Genomic DNA, 19,028 nt, shown 5'->3' with positions numbered 1-19,028 from the left:
CCTGGGAAAAAAGATTATGGAAAATAATTTATTATTTAAAGGCTGGTTCTTCAACTGCCTTTTTCAGGGACCACATGCAGTGGTCACAAGAAGAAGAGGAGAATGCCAAGGAAAAAGTGGCAGAGAACTCACTTGTGAAAGTCCAATGGGAAGACCAAGGTAAAAAATTCATAATGGCTAAAAAAAATCCTATTTTAATACTATTTATTAAAGCATTTAAAGATGCTTTAAAATCCAGGAGAACTCTTTTTATTTCTACATTGTCTTGTCTAAATTTGTTGGTTGGCTTTTTTTTTTTTCCTCCTTTGTTGCCTCAAAAGATTGTCTCAAAGCGTGTTTTTCTAGCAATTCAGTTACTTATTTGAGCAACTTTGCATTTGGGTTGGGCAATAGGTTCTATGTAAAACAAGTACATCACTATGGTGCAGTTCCAAGTTCTGTCTCCTTTTGCAGTTCTTCAGTATAAAACTCCTACTACACAGGACTGTTACTTCATCAAAGGGAATGAATTTGCAGCTGGCTGGGGTGCTGGGGATGAAAGTTCCCATGTACAGTATTCAAATACTTTTTAATGATTTGTGGACTGTTTAGAGAACTAGCGTTTGTACATTGCACCATATTTCAGTTAAGTGCCATGAAAGTTGCACTGGTCCCAGCTGGTCCCAGCTTTCTGCCTTGGTTAGGCTGAGCTGGGAGTGCTTCAGGAAGCAGTGTGTTCACTTTGTGTGGAAGGTGTTCCAATACATCATGCAGAGTCTGCTCTGTAAATGATTAAGGAATTTCGTGCCTCTCTTCAGAAGGGAAACTTAATATGTTCTGTGTTTCTGAAGAATGATAGCTCAAGGTTCAAACTGGCAAACTAAACCCTAGACTAAACTCTAGGATAGTTACGTATGCTAAAGCTGGAGTATCAACTTGATAGTAACATAGAAGACTGGATTCTTAATTTGTTCCTTTGTTAGAAAGAGATTCTGAAAACAATTACTTGGATGTCCTGGGCCTCAGTTTACTTAGCATGTCTTGAACCTGTCAAATTAGATAGTGTCATTATGATCCTGTGCTCAGTTTCATTGATGTAACTAGGGCACATGTTGGAGTTTATTTGAATTACCCATGAATATGTTTTGGACTGTGTGTCCTTCATCACTTTGAATGCTCTGGGATTGTCATCCTGCCCTTTTCTGTTACCGCTCGCATTCTTTATCTAAATACAGGAGTACAATGTTTGTTTTTCAAAAATGACATCTAATATTTTAATTCGGTTGAAAAAGAGCTCATAATTGAAAAGTAAGCTGTGTAACCATACGGCTCATGGAACCTTTCATTTTTCATCTACAATCAGTTAGAACTTAGTTTGCGCTGGTGAGAAATGGAATAATCAGGCATTTGCCTATTGCCAAGAAATACAAGAATCCAAGGACATTTCCTATGAATGCCCCTCTGTTTAGAACTTGAATAGGTGAGCATTGCTGATAGTGTTCCTTCAGAAAGCTTCAGCTTCATTCTGCAAGTAGAAGTACATTTTGGCCTATTTGTGTAAACAATGAACTAGACCAAAGCTAATGAGCAGGTTATTTTGGGGCCTTGGAAACTACAGTAAGGGGGAAAAGACAAGACCGATTTCAACACTACTATTACATCACTAAAACAGAATAGTTCTGGTGAGCCTCATTAAAACAAGAGAAGTTAAACTGAATGTACTCATGGTACTACCTTTAGGAATTTGATTTACTTATTAGCACGTCCAGTTTCTTCTCAGGCATGCCTGCTAGTGTTGAAAGATTCTGTTAAGGAGAAAAATCAATTGACTAAGGGATTTTTTTTGTCTCAAAGTTATGCGTTTATTAGTTTTGTCATTTTTACATGCTTTGGAAAATTTAGTAGTCAGACTACTTAAATATACAAAATGAAACAAAAAATTGATAATAATACTGCATGCATGGTTATTACGTAGTGGTGCTGGAGTGACCAGTGAAAGAATGGAAAGTAAAGTGTTCTTTCACTTGAACCTATGTAATACCATACTAATACAATTTGAAAGGCTGACTTAGCAATTGCTTTCCTTCAATTCTGAAATCTGGAAAACTTCATAGGAATTTAAGTACAAGGGCTCTGAGCAGACTTGTAGAAAAGTAGTGACTATGACAAGGGGTGATAATGATTTAAGAACCTTTTGAGTAGAAAGTGTGTATTTTATACTGAAGCTGAGCCGTCTATGAATGTGCGACTTACACTATTGAAATCTGGTATATATGACCTCAATCAACTCTGCACTTAACATTATAAAACAAGTCTGTACAATTACTCTGCATGGCTGGGTCTTGCCCTTTAATAATACAATTGGATATATTAAATGTTAAATTTTAAAAATTATGCAGATTTCTAGGACAAGGCATTCTGCCACCTCCTTGCCACTTCCCACTGCCTGTCTGTGCCTCTAATGATAATTCTCAGCCTTGTTTATCTCTCGAAAGCTGTAGCAATTTAGGAAATAGTATGTTAAGATTTGAATGAGAGTAGTAGGAGAAATGCACCATATATTTACTCTGTGCATTTATATTAAAAGAATTAATGGGTCAGTGTAAGTGAGTAGGGACAAAACAAAAAAGGCGACACATTACATAATGTACACTTAGCAAGAGATGTCAAGGGTAACAAACAATTCTGTAAATGTGTTGGGAATGAGGGGAAAAAACAAGAAAAAGATTTGGTTTGGTACTTAGGAGGGATGAGGAAGGGAAAACCATCAACAAAAGAGACATTGAAAAAGCTGTAATTCTTATCTTTTTATCAGCCTTCCTTTGAAAGGGTTAGCTGCAGTCCAGTGGCTAGCACTATTAGTGCTAGCGAGAAGGAGGAAAGATCTTGTTCTCATACTGAGAAAGAACAGATTACAAAGTACATCAACAGAGTACATGGATGACTGGGAAAGCAGAAAAGAGAATATTTACTTTTTTAAAAAGGGAGGTGGGAAAAGAGAAGAGTCAGACAATTAGTTTCAATTCCTGGAAAAATACTGGACGAGATAATCCAGAGCTTGCAGACACTGGGTTTGGAAGAACAAAGGAGATGAATACTGGCCAACAAGTATTTTTCAAGAATAAATCACATAAAATCAAGCCAATTTCCTTCTTGGAGAAGGTTACAAGCTCTGGGGATAAGGAAAAAACAGCAGACGTCCTGAAATTTATCCTTAGTCAGGCTTCTGACTTGCTTTACTTGACATTTTCATAAGCAAGTTAGGCAAGCGAGAGCTAATGAAACTGCTTTTGGGTGAATGAATGCCTAGAGAGATCCCTTCAGAATGGAAGACTGTGCTGGGCAGAGAAGTGTTTTGTTCTGTGTCCAGTTCTGCTTGGTATTTTCATTAGTGACCTCAGGAAATGGGAGACTTGCAGATGATATTAAGTGAAGAGATGTTTCAAGTATGGTGAAGGATGGGATTAGGATTCAGAAAGATCTGGACAAACGGTGGAAAAAAGGGATCTGAAAGATATAAATTGGCTAAAAATAAATGCAGAATAATTCCTTGAAAAAAATACTAGGTTCTGGAACAATTGGCTAGGTAGTCATTTTGCAGAAGATCTGAGGGTTGTGGTGAATCACTAGCTGAATCAGCAGTGTCATGCTGTTGCAAAATGGCCAGCTGGGAGTTAGAAACAGGATTAGAGCCCGTAAGCCTTGTAAAATATTCCTTTTGTTCTGCGTTGATAATGCCTTTACCAGAATACAGCACCAAAAAGTAGTAAATCAATTGGAGAGAATCTAGAGAAGAAAAATTAAAATGATCAGAAGTCTAAAGATCATGACTTCTGTGGAAAAAAAGAAGAGTTAGGTTTAGACAGTCTAGAAGAGCAATTGTTTATGAGAGACATAGTAAAAGACTTCAAATAAGTAAATAGGTGTTGCAAAGAGAAGTGACTAATCTTTGCTTTATCTGCTTGGTTAATGGGACAAGAATTACTGGACTTAAATTGCAATGAGGAAATTTCAGGTTAGGTAGTGGAAAAGGTTTCTAACTGTGCAGATGGTGAAGGACTGTAATATATTACTGAAGAAAGTTGTCAAACCTATATGAAAGGTGGTATTTTAAGAACAAGTTGGACAAATTTCTGTGGAGAAGGGGTGTGAATTCCCTGACTGGGTGAAATCCCTTCCAGTCCCATTCTTTGACATTCTAACATTTAGTTAGAATGTTTTGTGAATTAGAAGTTAACACAAAGAGTTAACACAGAGTCTATTGTAAGACTGTCTGAAGTGTTTTGAAAGTAAGAAAGCCAGTATGTTGCTTCTGACTGTATTGTTATTTTCTGTCAAAACCGCATTGTTGAATGGTTAAGAGTGAATTACTGTCTACTGGCTATGCAGTAGCATTTATCATTCCAGTTCACAGTACTGGATTTCTAATTGATTTTTTTTTTTGAGAGAGATGACTAGCTACCAACAGATTTGCAGTTAGTTGTTCACAGAGTTTCATAAATCATGAAATTAATTTCAGTTTAGTATTTCTTAAACAGGAAAAACATGGAGAACATTTAATTGGAAAGATACATTGCTTTTATAATTTGAGACATGAAACCTTGTCTGAGAGACTTATTTTAGTGATGCTGTTCTATTATGTCACTGCATTTAAAAAAAAAAAAAAAAGATGATGCAGAAAGCCTGTCTGCCCCATCCTAAGTGATAAAATCTAATTAAACCCATGCGGGAGTTATTTTGAGCACAGTAAGGTAAGACCCAAAATCCATATGTTTTTATTTAAATGTGTACAATGTGGGAAACTAGGGATTTTTAAACTGTAAATTTGGGGTCCAAATTCCATGTTGCTTTACAGTATTTTGTAGCTAAGCTCATATTCACAAAGTTTTTGTTTTGTTTTAATTTCAGATAAATATGAGAGAAAAGCCAGTAAATATTGGAATGAATTTTACAAGACTCATAAAAATAACTTTTTCAAGGATCGCAATTGGCTCTTTCTAGAGTTTCCAGAAATTCTTCCAGAAAAAAGGAGAGAAGAGTTGAAACCAGAAGAAAGATCTTCAGAACACACAAAAATAAATAGTACCAACAGTTTTTCACACAAAAATGAAATGTTTGAGGAAGGTGAAAAATATTGGAAGAAAAATTATGGAGGTGGTTCTACTTCTGTACAAGGATATGTATATAATAAAAACCAAGCAAAATATCTTACTAACAATCCTCATGGTAAAAACTGTGGAGAAGAACTTGGCAGGCTAGAATCCTTCCCTGGTAGTGATGCCACTTACAGAATATTAGAGGTAATGCACTGCAAATGTTCTATCCATCATATAGAACTCCACTTAATTGCTCAAAAGCCTGATAAAGACACTTAGTAAGTATCAGGAAAGTAAACATTTGAATGTAGTACATCAAATTCTATTTATAGCAGAAACTTTCAGAGAAACCTAGGATCTGGGCTTTTTTCTCCCTTTAAAGTTTCTCCCAAATCAGAATTTAGGGCTAGATTGTCAGATTCCATTTTCACTGGAAGTTGGGTTTCTAATTTCCTGAGGAAAGTTATGTCTTAAAGTGCTTTGTTTTTAAAGTGCTCTGTCTTAAAGTGCAAGTACTTGATGCATTCTTGCCAAATGGTGAAATTGGACAAGAAAATTGCATTTTCCTATGCAGTTTAAGAGATGGGTTCTCTCTTAACTTTAGAAAGACATTGAGAAGAAACATGATCATAGAAGTGATTTGAGAATTGTGGTATGAGCCGTTTATACCTTTTCTGTCCAACATACCTTCAAGTCTAACGGATCCTACCTACCAATTAATTTAAGACAAAAGTAAAACAATACGAGGTTTTATTTGCTCATTTATTTTAACTTTTTGTTTCTTGTCTGATTTTAGGTTGGTTGTGGTGCTGGAAACAGTGTCTTTCCTATTTTGAAAGTTCTATGGTATGTAGTGCTGGATTTTCAAATAGGAAAGTTCTATTCTCATCTTCTTCATTTTCTTCAAATGTTGGTGCTAGACCAGTGCTGCAGGAAGTGTTGAGTGGACTGTTTTACAGCTCTGAAAGTCTTACTGCTTGCAGACCACAGATAATGCCATCAGTACAAGATACTCCTCCTACTGGTCAACCCTAGTCTTGGGCAGACCATATTTGCTGACAAGGTTTGTCTTCAGGTGCATTCAGACTGATTTCTTGTAGTTAATCTCAGGCAGGTGAAATATTCTCTTGTTTTGTATGTCACCATAAAACTACCAGATATCTCTTCAAAAGGTCAGAATCGGAGACAGTAGATAATGGCATGTGACATACTGGTAAGAAGTTGTATTATTTCTGAATTTGGCTGGTACGCTTTGTCATATTGCTTCAGAGTTTAGTGTCAAGGAGGACACAAGTCCTGTATTGCATTACTTAATTCCTTGGAACATCTTAATCCACTTTGCTTCCGGTTTTAGCAAAAGCTGTCACAACAGCATGTCCTCTCTTCCACGTAGGCAGGAAGGTTTTATTGGAAAGGTTGAGTATGTATCAAGGGTTGAAAGAGATTTCTTTGTATTCATGCCTCCAAGAGCCTGAGTACGGCACAGTTTGTTATTCTATAAATGAATTCTGATTGCTAGCATCACCACTATACAAAAATACTCAATTTTGCAGATGTGGAAACAGAGAGCAGGAGGAATCGAGTGATGCACCAGGGTCATGCATGAAACCTATTAGTGTAAGCAGTGCATCTTCATCCCACAACAAATGCTTTGCTTTAGACAGCCCATAATGAAAGGGGAGCCCTGTTTCATATGAGAAGTTTAGAAAGCAATGCTATATAGGGAAAAGATATCAGGTGGCTGTATTAAAAACGATGAGCCAAACTTTTGTGTTTTCCTCACAGGAGGCATTAGTCATCGGTTGGCATTTCTGATAATTAAGAATCTACTCGTTAGGTATTTTTCCCTGAGATCGCTATTCTTATGCATATCCTTCAGTCAATCACATTGGTTGGTACATTTGAACAACTCACACTTTGTCTTGTATATGACCTGATGGAAACATCTCTTATCTCTTAGCAGGCCTGGCTTTATAGCACAGTTGGTTTTACTCTGACTTTAATAATATAATAATTGCCTTTTGTATGCATATAAAAAGAAGCCAGTGTCAAGTATGAATGTACCCTGACTACAAAAAAAATTTCCACTTAGGTTTGTAATGTAACTTTTAAACCGCTTCCCCCTGCCCCCCTTGAAATTTAAGTTACTGCTTTTTAATACAGTGCATCATGAAATCACCATCCAGATCAAGACGTGTCTTTAAGTTGACTTTCCACATAGCTCCTATTCTGCTCTAAAAACATTGAAATAATGTCCTAACAAGTCAATTAGGTCATCATCTTAACCTTGACCAGCCGGGTTAGCTCAGTTGGTTAGAACATGGTGCTAATAATGCCAAGTTCACAGGTTCAATCCCTGCTTACTGCAGCGGGGTTGGGCTCGATGATCTCTCAAGGTCCCTTCCAACCCAAAGCATTCTATGATTCTATACTTTCTGCAAACTTTCTTTCCCAAGGGGCTGGCTGGGTCCAAAGCCTGGCTGCTTGTCCTTGTCCATGATAAATATCTAAATTCATCAACTGTTACGGTGGGCACAGAGCTGATAAAAGTTTTGCTCAGCAACAAGGACTATATTTTGTTCCACAAGGGTTCTCCTGTTGAGCACTCAGAGACAGGTCACTAACTCAGCTGTGTATAGTGTAAGATCTTACAGGCACTGCCAGAGTTTATTGATTTCCTTTCTAAAGAAACCATCTGTCCAAAATCTCAAATAATTTTTAAGAGAGATAATCGATCATGAGTTGACCATGAGGTCATCCCTCAGTAGGTTTTGAGGGGCTTGCTCAGTTTCTCTTAAATGAATTTTTTGGAGGTGAAAAAAATTTCTCCCTAGAGTTACTAGTATCTGATGAATGGTATGAGGAAATTTGCAGCTGGCTTAGTCTTGGATGGGAAGGGAAGGCAAAACAGTGCTACAGGAAATTCTTATTCTTCTTGGCTCCCAACACAAAGGGGATAATGGAGGGAAGCAACCAATACTGCTTAATCTAATCAAAAGCACGGCAAGGTGGCACATGGGAACCCAAACCTCTACAGAACTGTGGATGACTTTTGCAACACCCCACCCCTGCCCAAATCGTATTGCTAATTAAACTGCATACCTGGGCTAATACAGTCCTGTTGTAAGAAAATGTGACCTATTAATGTGCATTTATGTAATATAACACCACGACATTGTCATCAATCCTGACAGCCCTCTGTGACCTTCTTTCTTTTCCTTTTCACTTCCTCTCTGACAAGGCTATAATTCTCCTTTTTATACTAACTGCCTGTTGGTATTCTTATGAATTTGTCTGCCCTATTGGTTCATTACAATCTGTGTGGCTTTCCATGTGCTAGGCATCAATAAGGCATGCTTGATTGAACCTGTGGAGAACCCCAAAGGGCCCTCTGTAGTTCCATGAACACTGATGTAGACTTTAATCTTCTACAATAATAATTTTTTAACTGATGTTGGTTTTGTTTTCCTAGCAATATACCTGGAACCTTTCTATACTGTTGTGATTTTGCTTCAGGAGCAGTGGAGCTGGTAAAGGTAATTCATATGCTTGCTTTAGAGTACCTTATAAGCCTGTAATTCAGGAGGCTGCCAGGAAGCCGTCTTCATGAAAAAGAATGTGATGGCTTTGACAACTTTTAACTGAAGTTTTCAATATTCCAAAGAACAAAGTCTTACTCTATGCAGAGAGGAATGAATATGATCAGTGAGCTTGCTTCTCAGCTTGAGTAAGATACCAGACAGAATAGGCTTTTATATGAGATGTTTTACAATGCTGAATAATTGAAGAAAAAAGTTTCTTGAGTCACAGTAAACGTATTAACTACTACTGTTCTCTCTATGCCTCTTTTCATCTTTTTCCTGACAGTCACATTCGTCCTACAATTCAACCTGGTGTTCTGCCTTTGTTCATGATGTGTGTGATGCTGCTTTACCCTATCCTTTTCCAGATGAGATCCTGGATGTCATTCTCCTTGTCTTTGTGCTCTCTACTATTCATCCTGACAGGTAAATGAAGACTAAAGGGGAAAGCAAATGGGTTAAATCTCTTTTATCACTGGAGTTTTTCAAGAATAGCAAAAGAAGATGATGAATCTTTAATTTATTATTTAGTAAGCTACAATATATATAAACCAAGGTATTTTAAATGCTGTTTCCCATTTTCAGGCTTCAAGAGAAAAGCTGGTCAGGCTAATTCATTAGTGAGCCTCCTGTCTCCATCAAAATACAAGGGGTATATTGTAACTAAATACATCCCTATTATAAGTGACAGTGATTCAAGAAAATTACAAATTAAAAAAAAACAGACCGCTGTTCTTCTGGAACGAAAATTATTTTTAGTGATCAAAACCAACATTGATGATTTAACAACTTCCAGTATGTTGATAAAGACTTAGGTTGCTGGTTTAGCCAAACACAAATGCTTACACGCAGACCTTTAAAACCAAAATTCATCCAGAATTTTGTAACTTGTTTGGATTAAGAAAACTTGATCTAATTTTCATGCCTAGTGTTATGTTGAGTGCTGTTAGCCTTGTTAATAATGCCTCTCAGTGTTTAGTAAACCAAACTTTATGACTGTTAAGGCTGGCTGATTGTGAAAATGCCCCTTTTTTAATGGGAAAAATGCAAAAGAGGGCATGTAAGTTAAACTCCTTGACTCTGCCTTTAACTAGATCACATGAAGGGAAATACATGCTGTATGTGTGGTAATATATTTATTACTTTAAGAATGTCATTAAAATGGGCTTGGCAAACAGAACCGTATTTGCTTAAGTCTGAGAACTGTTTCCCGGCCTAAGTTATTAATGATTAGCTTTACAGAAAAGTCTTTCCCATATAGGATATTGCTCCTTCCTGTTTGTTCAGAGATGAGCTCATGAGTCATGCAAAGTCTGGGTCCAGATTTCAAAAAAAATTCAAGCAGTAGATTTCAGATCTCTGTAACTGTGGTGATGCTGCCAGGAAGAAAGTGGACAATAGAGACACATTCATTCAACCGCTTTGCCTGTAGAAGCAGTAATCAGATGTTCTGTCAGAATTTCTGTGGATCTCTTCCTATCAGTCATTTGAGAATGTGATTGTCTTTTTTTTTTTTTTTTTTTAATCTTCCCATGTCAGCACCTAAAGGCTGACATGGATGTTTTTGTGTGTATGTGTATACACACATAAAGACTTATGTGTAATTATCTGTGTTGTAAGACCCACTTTCCAAAGATTTGTTACTCATTACTGTCATCTTGTAGAATTAAAATGACTGCATAAAGGCAAATGTAATCCAGATTCATCTTGCTCAATATAGATTTTTTTTTGGAAACTTTCGAAGTGGGAAATGAAAAAGAAAACAAAGAGAATGATGATGAAGAACTTATGTACTTTGAAGAACTGGAAAATATCACGAGAGGGACACATTTGTATTTGGCACAATTGTTACTTAGTGATTTCTCTTCAGGCTGTTTAGTTTTTGATAATTGCTACTCTTGTACCCCATTTTTAACACACTTCAATTCTGCTAGAAGGCCCCTCTAAAAGTTGGCTGCAGATTTGAAAGGTAGTAAACTTTCTTCAAGCTATACAATTAACGTGGTCTAGTCCTACGGGATGAGATTTTTCAAAGCACTTTCACTTTTTGTGCATGTACATTTTTTTTCTATGTGCACAAAACTTATGTTTATGTAGGCAAAGTCTGTAATTGTGTGCACAGCTACCTGTCTTGAGCAGTCTCTTATTCTTAGGTGGTGCTGTCTTTTCTGTCTGTGGCAGCACACTTGGTTGCCTGTGTTGAGCATGAGCAGAGGGGACAATTTTTAAAGCACTTGGCTTCCTCTAAGGCAATTCCATGCTTAAAAAGTGCATGCTGCTTTTTGTTCTTGTTTGTTTGGAGATAGTATATTATTTTCTGCTGAACTACCTCCTAATTCTGTCCCTTAAAAATCAAGGTAAGATGCATGCACTGCTGTTGCATAAGGACCAAATTGCATTAGTGCTTGAGTTCTGACATTCCTGGGGCAAGGGGGTAAGGCCACCTTGAGAGACAGGGATGGTGTAAGGATGTTGTCTTGGTACACAGTAATGGTATGATGATTTGTATAGTTAAGTAGGACTTACTCTCTTTAGTGAGAATGAAGATGCTCTGGTCTAGTGCAGGGGAAAGAGTACTGTGCATGGTGCTTACGCCTATCATACATACAGCAGGCTGGTGTAATCTTGATAAGGAAGAGCTGATGCTAGATACCACCAAGATTCAAAAACTTGTCAGCATTTTGCAGGGTGCAGACTTTCCTCCTCTAACTAGCAGTATCTGCAGATGGAGTTCTGCCAGATTCCTCTCCTGAGGTACTACTCAGATTCTTCTTTCTATCCTCAGCCACTAGGTGTGGAGATACTGATTTTGTGTGTATGATCAGTACGTCCATAAAGAAATAATGTCAGTTTTTGTCTGTCTTCCTGGCCCTTGATTTTGCTACGTACAGCAAGAAAGTTCAGTCTAGCTCACCAATGCACAAAGCTAACTGTTCATTCATTGTTTGTCACATATCTGCCTGACCCATATACTCAAAAACTGTGTTTTAATCCATCCTTGAGATTCTGTTGAAGTGAAGGAAAGGGGCTCCTTTTCTCTCTCCAATTTGTATTCTCTTACAGTTCCTTTTAAATTTTTGGCTTAGAGCCTTTTTCATAGAGTTCTTCCTGTTCACTAGTGCCTGGCCTTTTTATAGTAAATATAGACACATCTTCTCTCTGTAGTTTTGGGAAATCTGTGTATATTCTAAGCACCTAGAAAAAAACCGTTATGTTTGCAAATTTCACCAGTATCCCATCTATTTTCTAAGGATGCAAGGGGTTGTAAATAGGTTGGCTAAGCTACTGAAACCTGGAGGAATGTTGTTATTTCGAGACTATGGAAGATACGATACAGCTCAGCTTCGTTTTAAAAAAGGTAATTCCTGAATGCTTTTGTAGTTTGCTGTTCATTTTAACTCTTTTGGGGAAAAAAAAAAAAAGGTGACGTCCTTTTTCATTACTGCTCTACTTTCTTAGGTCATTGCTTATCAGAAAATTTTTATGTACGAGGAGATGGAACCAGAGTATATTTCTTTACTAAAGGTATGAAATGGTATAGTTTTATAGAAAGGGTTGAGTGCCTCTCAAGATGATTTGGGTTATAAAAGCTCATCTTACAACAGAAATTTAAAGAAGATTTTATTGGGGGGGTGGGGTGGGGTGGGTTGTTTTGGTTTTTTTTTTTCCTAAATTCTCTGCTTTTACAAAGCCCAAAGCTAACTGTTTTAAGAAAATAATTCCCTTTATGTGTATGCTTGTTGCATCTGGGGCCCTGCAAGATTGCTTGCAGACATCACTGGAAATTTCTCTTTGTCTTAAGCATCTTGTGTCTAATGGTATGCTCAAATTCTGTTATTTAAGATGTACTTGATTTCTTTCTTAAAATTGAAATAAACATGCTTGGAAGGACAGTTGGTAGCAGTGCACTGAAATTTTGTTCTGCTGTGTTGGTGAATCTGAGCTGTGAGGCTGCTCTTTCTGCAGAAGCTAAACTTAAATTCCTGATTATGGATACTATTGCTCTTTGCCCGTCCACTCACTTGGTTCTCTTGGCAGTCAGCTTAGACTGGTATACTTGAGCCCAGCTACTGGAAATTGTAAAAGTGTACATCACAAAACTTTATTTTTTTTTCCTTTTTCCCCTGTGCAACCTAGATTGTAAGCAATAGAGACGGATCAGGATTTATCCCATAGAAGTGAGGAGGATCTGGGACATGTATGGGAAATCACTTGAATTCAAAGAGCCTTCTCAGTTTTTAAATGCCTTGTTTTGTGCTTACTCATGACAAAGAAGCTTAAAGTTTTCCAGTGGTGACTGACAAGAAGGAGCTAATGATGTTGGCATAAATGTGTGGATTGCCATTTGGCAGGTGAAATAGCTTTATCTCGATAATATGTGAACGGTGACCAAATGGCATGCATTTGTTTTCCTCAACTCTGGCATACTGAACCATCTGAAGAAAGGGGATCTATGAATGCCATGAGTAATAACCAATGTGGTTTGGGCCTCAACATAACATTTTTTTACTGTAATATAAATCGAGAGCTGTGAAAATGAATTTCTAACAAAAGACTTCTTACAGACAGTTTCCTTGATGTTTCAAATCACAAAACAGATTTAGTTCCATCTTTGGTTGAACTGCAGGTTGTTAATTACTACATTCTACAAATGTCTTTTTTTTAATTGCAATAATTCTTCATGTGAGAAAATAGGTGAGGTATGGAACATGTTCAACTTGGCTGGATTAACTGAAGTACAGAATTTAGTTGATCGGCGATTACAAGTAAACAGGAAGAAAAAAGTCAAAATGCAGCGAGTTTGGATACAAAGCAAGTTCCAAAAACCATTGCTGCTATCTCTGAATAATCCTGAAGAAACCACTGAAAAGCACCCTTATAGATAATTGTACCATGAACTCCAGAAACTGTAGCAAATTTGAGTACGTATGTTTCTTATAAATCTTGTGTTAGCCACTGAAAAGGAAAAATATATTGAACTGAAAACCTTTCCCTCATTTTTTTGTAAATGTATGTGTGTGAAAATGATCGGGGGGCGGGGGGGAGCATTTCTGACTTCTGCTTTATATGCAATAAAGGGATATGCATTAATCTATTAATAACTGTGACCAGGCACTATTTTACTTCCTTGAATATGAATAGTCAATAAGTATAAGCATGTATCTTGTTCCTATTGAAATTCACAATATGTAAAAAGTTTTAGACTGAAGCATAAATGTTTCAGAGATTTAGAGAAACTGAATATCTGTTCTCACTATCACTACAAGCTGTGCTATGTTAATTTCTGAGTCTTGTCTCTTTTAACCACTGTGTGTCTTGCAACTGTATTTCCTCTTTGAGGGGGAAATTTCTTGGTGCATAAATAACAAAGACAAAATCTCTTTCTGATTTGCATGTAAATTATCATTTCATACTAACTGCATGTGATGTGCATAGGTATCAGATTAGTCAGTGGTAGGCATCCTTCACTGTGACTGACTTATTCCTCTGAAGTCTCCACTTTCCATCTACATGCTCATCAGAAACATGCCAAACTCAAGTTTCTGTAACAGCTTAGTGACACGTTATATTTAAAGTGCCGTAGGTTGCAAACTGAACATCATGTAGAAAAGAATTACCAAAACGCCAAAACAGTGCTGAAACCAAATGGTTAACATTTGCCTGGATAAATAAAAGCATTATTTTTATGATACGTCAGATACGCTAGAGGGAGGAGCAAAAAGAGTAGTCCAGAGTACATTTTATTAAGATTGTTATGGGGTAATGTAATCACACTAAAATGGCGATCTACGTGGCAGCTGAGATATTTTTGTTGTTTACAGAGAGCGGTTGCTTTCTCAGGGCTTGAGTTTTAGAAAAAGACAAAATGTTTTTGTGTTGACCCTGTGGAGAGACAGTAAAAGGTCAGGACTACACTAGTACATCAAGTGCTTTTAAGAAGAAAACCAAAATGCAAACACCGTTTTCAGATGCAGAGTGTGATACTGATGCTGTTGAGCTAGTATTTAAAGATGCCAGTTCTGCTATTTAAATGTAACTTTTCAATGACTTAGCCACAAGGAGGAGAGGACAAGAAACAGGTGAATTAATGAAATAAATCTCTTACTTCAACAAGGATATGGAATGCATGTAATCTATAACATGCATGCAGTTTTGAGTGCCATTAATATACTGACATTCTCAAAGTCTCTTTTCTTGCTTTTGTTTTAGTCTGAAGGGTAAGCATGTCACAGCTGACAACCCATTTTTTTGCAAGTTGTTAGCTGCTAAGCTAAGTAGAACTGGTTGTCTTCTAGGAAAAAAAAAATACCTAAATTCAGATGCTAAGTATCTTCATCCCCTTTGACAAGATGTGGGACCTGCTTAATTTCCATAAACCCAGATCTGCTTCAAGAATGAGGTGCAATAAGGGGTCTTTGAAGGTAGGATCTGATCCTGCATTTCTGATGTCTTCTAAACTCCCATTAGAGTAAGATACTGTTTTATGAATTAAATGGCTTAGGAAGATTTGGTTAGCAATGCCATTATTGTAACCTGCAATAAAACTCTTGTGGTATAAATCAAAGGTTAAAACATAGCTGTGTTTCTTCAAGCCCTAAGTCTTAAGAGACTGTAGCATCTGCATGGGAAATGCAAATAAATATCTGCTTATATTTTAATTAAGTTGCTACCCTGTGCTATTAATCGTGACTTCTGAGTATGCATAGCTCTTAGTCTAGTACAAAGCATTTTCAGTTGTAGAATTTTCCAGGGGGTGATGGTGATAATAAGCTCTTGAGCGTCATGCAGTCTTATTCATGTGTGTGATGTAGATTTTCCATGTGTGGAGGCTAATAAAATGTTTGCTTTGGCTCTCACACTGATATGTTGATTCTGGCAAGATTTTAATATGCTATGTTGTTAGTTTAACAAAAATGTGAGATCAGAAGAAACCAAACCCTGAATTCTGGTAAGGCCTTGAGCAAAATTGGCTGTTTCTCTTCCACACCTTGCAGTGTAAGTATTGGCTGCCTCTTTTAGAATAATGGTGCCTGTTTTAGGAGTACTAAGATCAGCTACTATTTGTAAGTGTAGAATATCCACTGTAAAGTAAACTGTAACTAGTCTGAACAGTTGTAAGATTGATAGAAGGGGAAATAGACAAAGACATTATTCACGATTAAGAACTTTTGAATCTGAGTTGTATTTTGTCTTCGTGACATTTCAGTTTTCAAAAAGCTTAATCAAGGATATGTTTTTAAAATACTTTAAAATTATCTGTATTAGTTGTGAAAACTAATATTACAATATTGGTAAAAGAAAGGCGAGTAGAACTACTGAAATAAAAGAAAGAAAAGAGACACAGACAACTGTATAGGAAATGCAGTTTAAAATGGGTTATTGTTAATTAATTTCTGGGGGAAAGAAAAATTAGGGTATTGCAAACAAAGTGTGCCCAGTATAGAAAAAAGCTGTAAGCTTCACTTTTGAAATCTGAAGTTACTTCTTTAATCAGATATGTACCTGAAATCTCTGATTATATAAATTTATAGAAATACACATTATATAAATACTAAACATTTTAATTGTTAATTCCAAATTTTTTGGGGGGGTTCAGCATGATTTCCTATGCTGGTAAAGCAGACTTGTGAATGTATACAAATGGCAATTAGAGAAAAATAATCTTGTCAGAATTAAGCTTTGGCTTCATTGGCTTTGGCTTGCTTTATCAATAGTGTGTACTTTTTGCCCATCTCCACTGGTGGTAACATTACATTTATGTACAGGGATACATGAGAATGGTACTTACTGTTTTAGGCCTTGCTTAGTTTTTAAGCAAGTACAAGACAGCTATAAAGAAAGTGACCAACCTTTTTTCCTATGCTAATTCTGAAGTATGTAGTCAATAACAATTAACTCATATAAAAAATGTTGGGTTTTTTTCCAGCAAAACCAAGGCGGGTGCTTGTGCCATATCTACAAATCCACTGAATCTGAAGAGGACAACCAAAATGCAGGGCAGATGACGAGACAGCAGGAACTCCAATGACACTAGAGAAAAGTTCCTTGTATTGGAAACTACTGTTTCTGTTTTGTCTTTTGCTTGCCTTTTGCTTGTGACTCAGCTCATCTGCAGATTCTGCTGTTTAATAATGACTAAAAATTTGTAACAAACCATCCTGAAATTTGTATTAAACACCAGTGAAAATCACTTAACATAAATTTTGCTACTTCATTTTGATTTGTGGTGTGATCTTTATTCACTGCTCCGGTGTGCTCTTTGATCTGTTGACATATGCCTCATTTCCCCTTTTTCCTGTGCATAGTAGACAATTAAGCAGTTTCCACAGGAGCTATGTACACAAACATTTGCAGTAAAGTTTGCTGGCTGGGTTATTTCTAGGATCGAAGACTTCCTTCTGTACAGAACAGATTGCTTTTCCTTTTTCTGTGAATGCAATGAATTGTATAGATGCTAAATTAATATAGTGGTATTGGCTGTATTTTTAAATTATTTTAAGCCAAATATACCTTAGGGTATGCTGTTTGTAATGGCAGTGATAATAGACAGTTCATACAGAAACCATTTTTTCTTCACAGAGTGTCTTCATCATGGGTGGTTGAGCAACCTTGGAAATAAACCATATATACATATTATAAAAATATTAAACATTGCTATTGTTAATAATACAAGTCACTTTGCCTTTCAGTGTCTGTAAACTTCTCTCCACGTTTGGAAGAGAGATTTGTCATGAGGGGTTTTTTACATCAGTTATGTGGCAGTTGCCCTCCTCTTGAGAATCAGCCAGAAATTGGACAAGTCTAAGTCTGTTAAACGCAGTTACAGTTGGTATATAGTCAGTAAGAACTATAGGGGTTGCCATGGGCATCTTAGCAGGTTCTTTGTTGTACCTGCTGGTCCAGTCATATAGGTCATATAGGTATAACATATAGGTCACTGGGCTTTAAGCTGAGAAGGGGACTTCTCTGTCCAGTGACCATCCTCCACCCTTTGCTAGTACCGAGCAACTAAAAGAACTTGCCTGATTTGAAAGCAAGAGCCATACAGGCAGGAGGGGAGGAAGATGAAGATGCAGCTCAAAGGCACAAGAGGAGTGAATGTTTCCTCTAGGAACTGGGGTAAGAAGGAAGCTTGGATGGACTGACCAAGAAGAATGAGATGCAGAACTGAACAGGGAACTGAGGAACAGAACGCCATGGACACCATATAGGGAGAAGGTATATAACAGGAGACAATGTGGCAGGGTGAGGACATTGGGCCTAGAAACATATGAAATGAAATGGAGGAAGGAGGCAAGAGGAAAAAGGGGACTGATCTGTCCCAGAAATCAGGTGAAACCTGGGTAAACAAGAAATTAGGGTAAGGATTAGAGGTGGGAAGACCTATCTTCAAAGTGTTTTTCTCCCAAGTGGTACTGTATTTTCACATCTTAGCAGAATATTATAGGCTTTGTCTTTCATCCATATGTGCACAATGTATTTCCATTTATTACAAAGATGGAATGTTTCATTTGTTATAGTTTATATGTGCTACGCACATGTTTGCAACAGTGCAGGCAGGTTTATGATACACCTGCTTTTTCTTTTCCCTTAGGGAACAATGTTTTTACCTTCTTTCAAGTAGAACTCTATAGTGACAGAAGCTACACTCCTAACCTCCTGGGAGGCAAATACAAAAGAATAACAGAAGCGTCTGCATCATGATTGTGTTCAATCAAGGTAGGACAATTAAATTTACTCCATATGTTCTGATGTTGTCCCATTTAAATCAAGACCATATCTGCAGATTATCACCTTGAAGTGCCTCCCAACCTCAGTTTCTGTTATACTTGCATCTGTTCAGCAGAACTTAAATGAGTTTGTATAAACTAGAAATACAACTTAAGAGGAAAATAGCAGAATAATCTTTAGACTTTATCTGGGATTACAACAGTTTAGAGAATGAATATGTTTATTATTTTCAAACACTCTCATGGTTGCAGAGGATCACTCCTCCAAGAGGCTGAAAATTTAGGTTATTTCAGGTATAACATAAATCATCAAGAATATTAAACCTAATAGTTGTGTTACGAAGCTTTGTATACTTAATGTTAGCCAAAGGTATCTTGTCAATTGTTACTGTGAAAAAGGAGTTAGCAACAAGATAGTCCCATTTTCAGAGGATGTTTTATTGATCCGGTTACTACAGTTTTGACGGGAACATGAAAGATTAAGAAAGCAAGTGAATTAGTTTAATGATGGCTAAAACCCACTGATGACCTATACAATTTAATAAATGCTCAAAAAATAATCTGAGCATTCCTGTGTATTGATACTAAATGAACTGTTAAGTTCATTAAAAACACAGACTTTGTATATGCTACTAGTTGTA

The 19,028-nt window shown here is 36.9% G+C and overlaps 1 protein-coding gene across 7 annotated transcripts in view; it reads left to right on the top strand.

The window, feature by feature from the left end:
- Positions 1-18,370, top strand: part of METTL8 (methyltransferase 8, tRNA N3-cytidine) — a 30,478-nt gene extending 12,108 nt beyond the window's left edge. The window contains exons 4-12 of one of the 7 annotated variants that reach the window (XM_075710291.1): positions 68-159; positions 4,888-5,279; positions 5,872-5,921; positions 8,548-8,611; positions 8,943-9,082; positions 11,908-12,014; positions 12,116-12,181; positions 13,352-13,578; positions 16,584-16,662. In XM_075710291.1, the coding sequence (XP_075566406.1) occupies positions 68-159; positions 4,888-5,279; positions 5,872-5,921; positions 8,548-8,611; positions 8,943-9,082; positions 11,908-12,014; positions 12,116-12,181; positions 13,352-13,542 (1,102 nt within the window). In that variant the 3' untranslated portion in view covers positions 13,543-13,578; positions 16,584-16,662. Of the gene's footprint in view, positions 1-67; positions 160-4,887; positions 5,280-5,871; positions 5,922-8,547; positions 8,612-8,942; positions 9,083-11,887; positions 12,015-12,115; positions 12,182-13,344; positions 13,580-16,583; positions 16,663-18,251 lie in introns of those variants that run through there. The other 6 variants (XM_075710292.1, XM_009486729.2, XM_075710294.1 and 3 more) reach the window with 6 other exon arrangements.
- Positions 18,371-19,028: the final 658 nt, after the last annotated feature.

This window comes from Pelecanus crispus, chromosome 5, assembly GCF_030463565.1.
Source record: "Pelecanus crispus isolate bPelCri1 chromosome 5, bPelCri1.pri, whole genome shotgun sequence".
NCBI lineage: Eukaryota > Metazoa > Chordata > Aves > Pelecaniformes > Pelecanidae > Pelecanus > Pelecanus crispus.
This window is presented reverse-complemented; position numbering and strand designations above follow the sequence as displayed.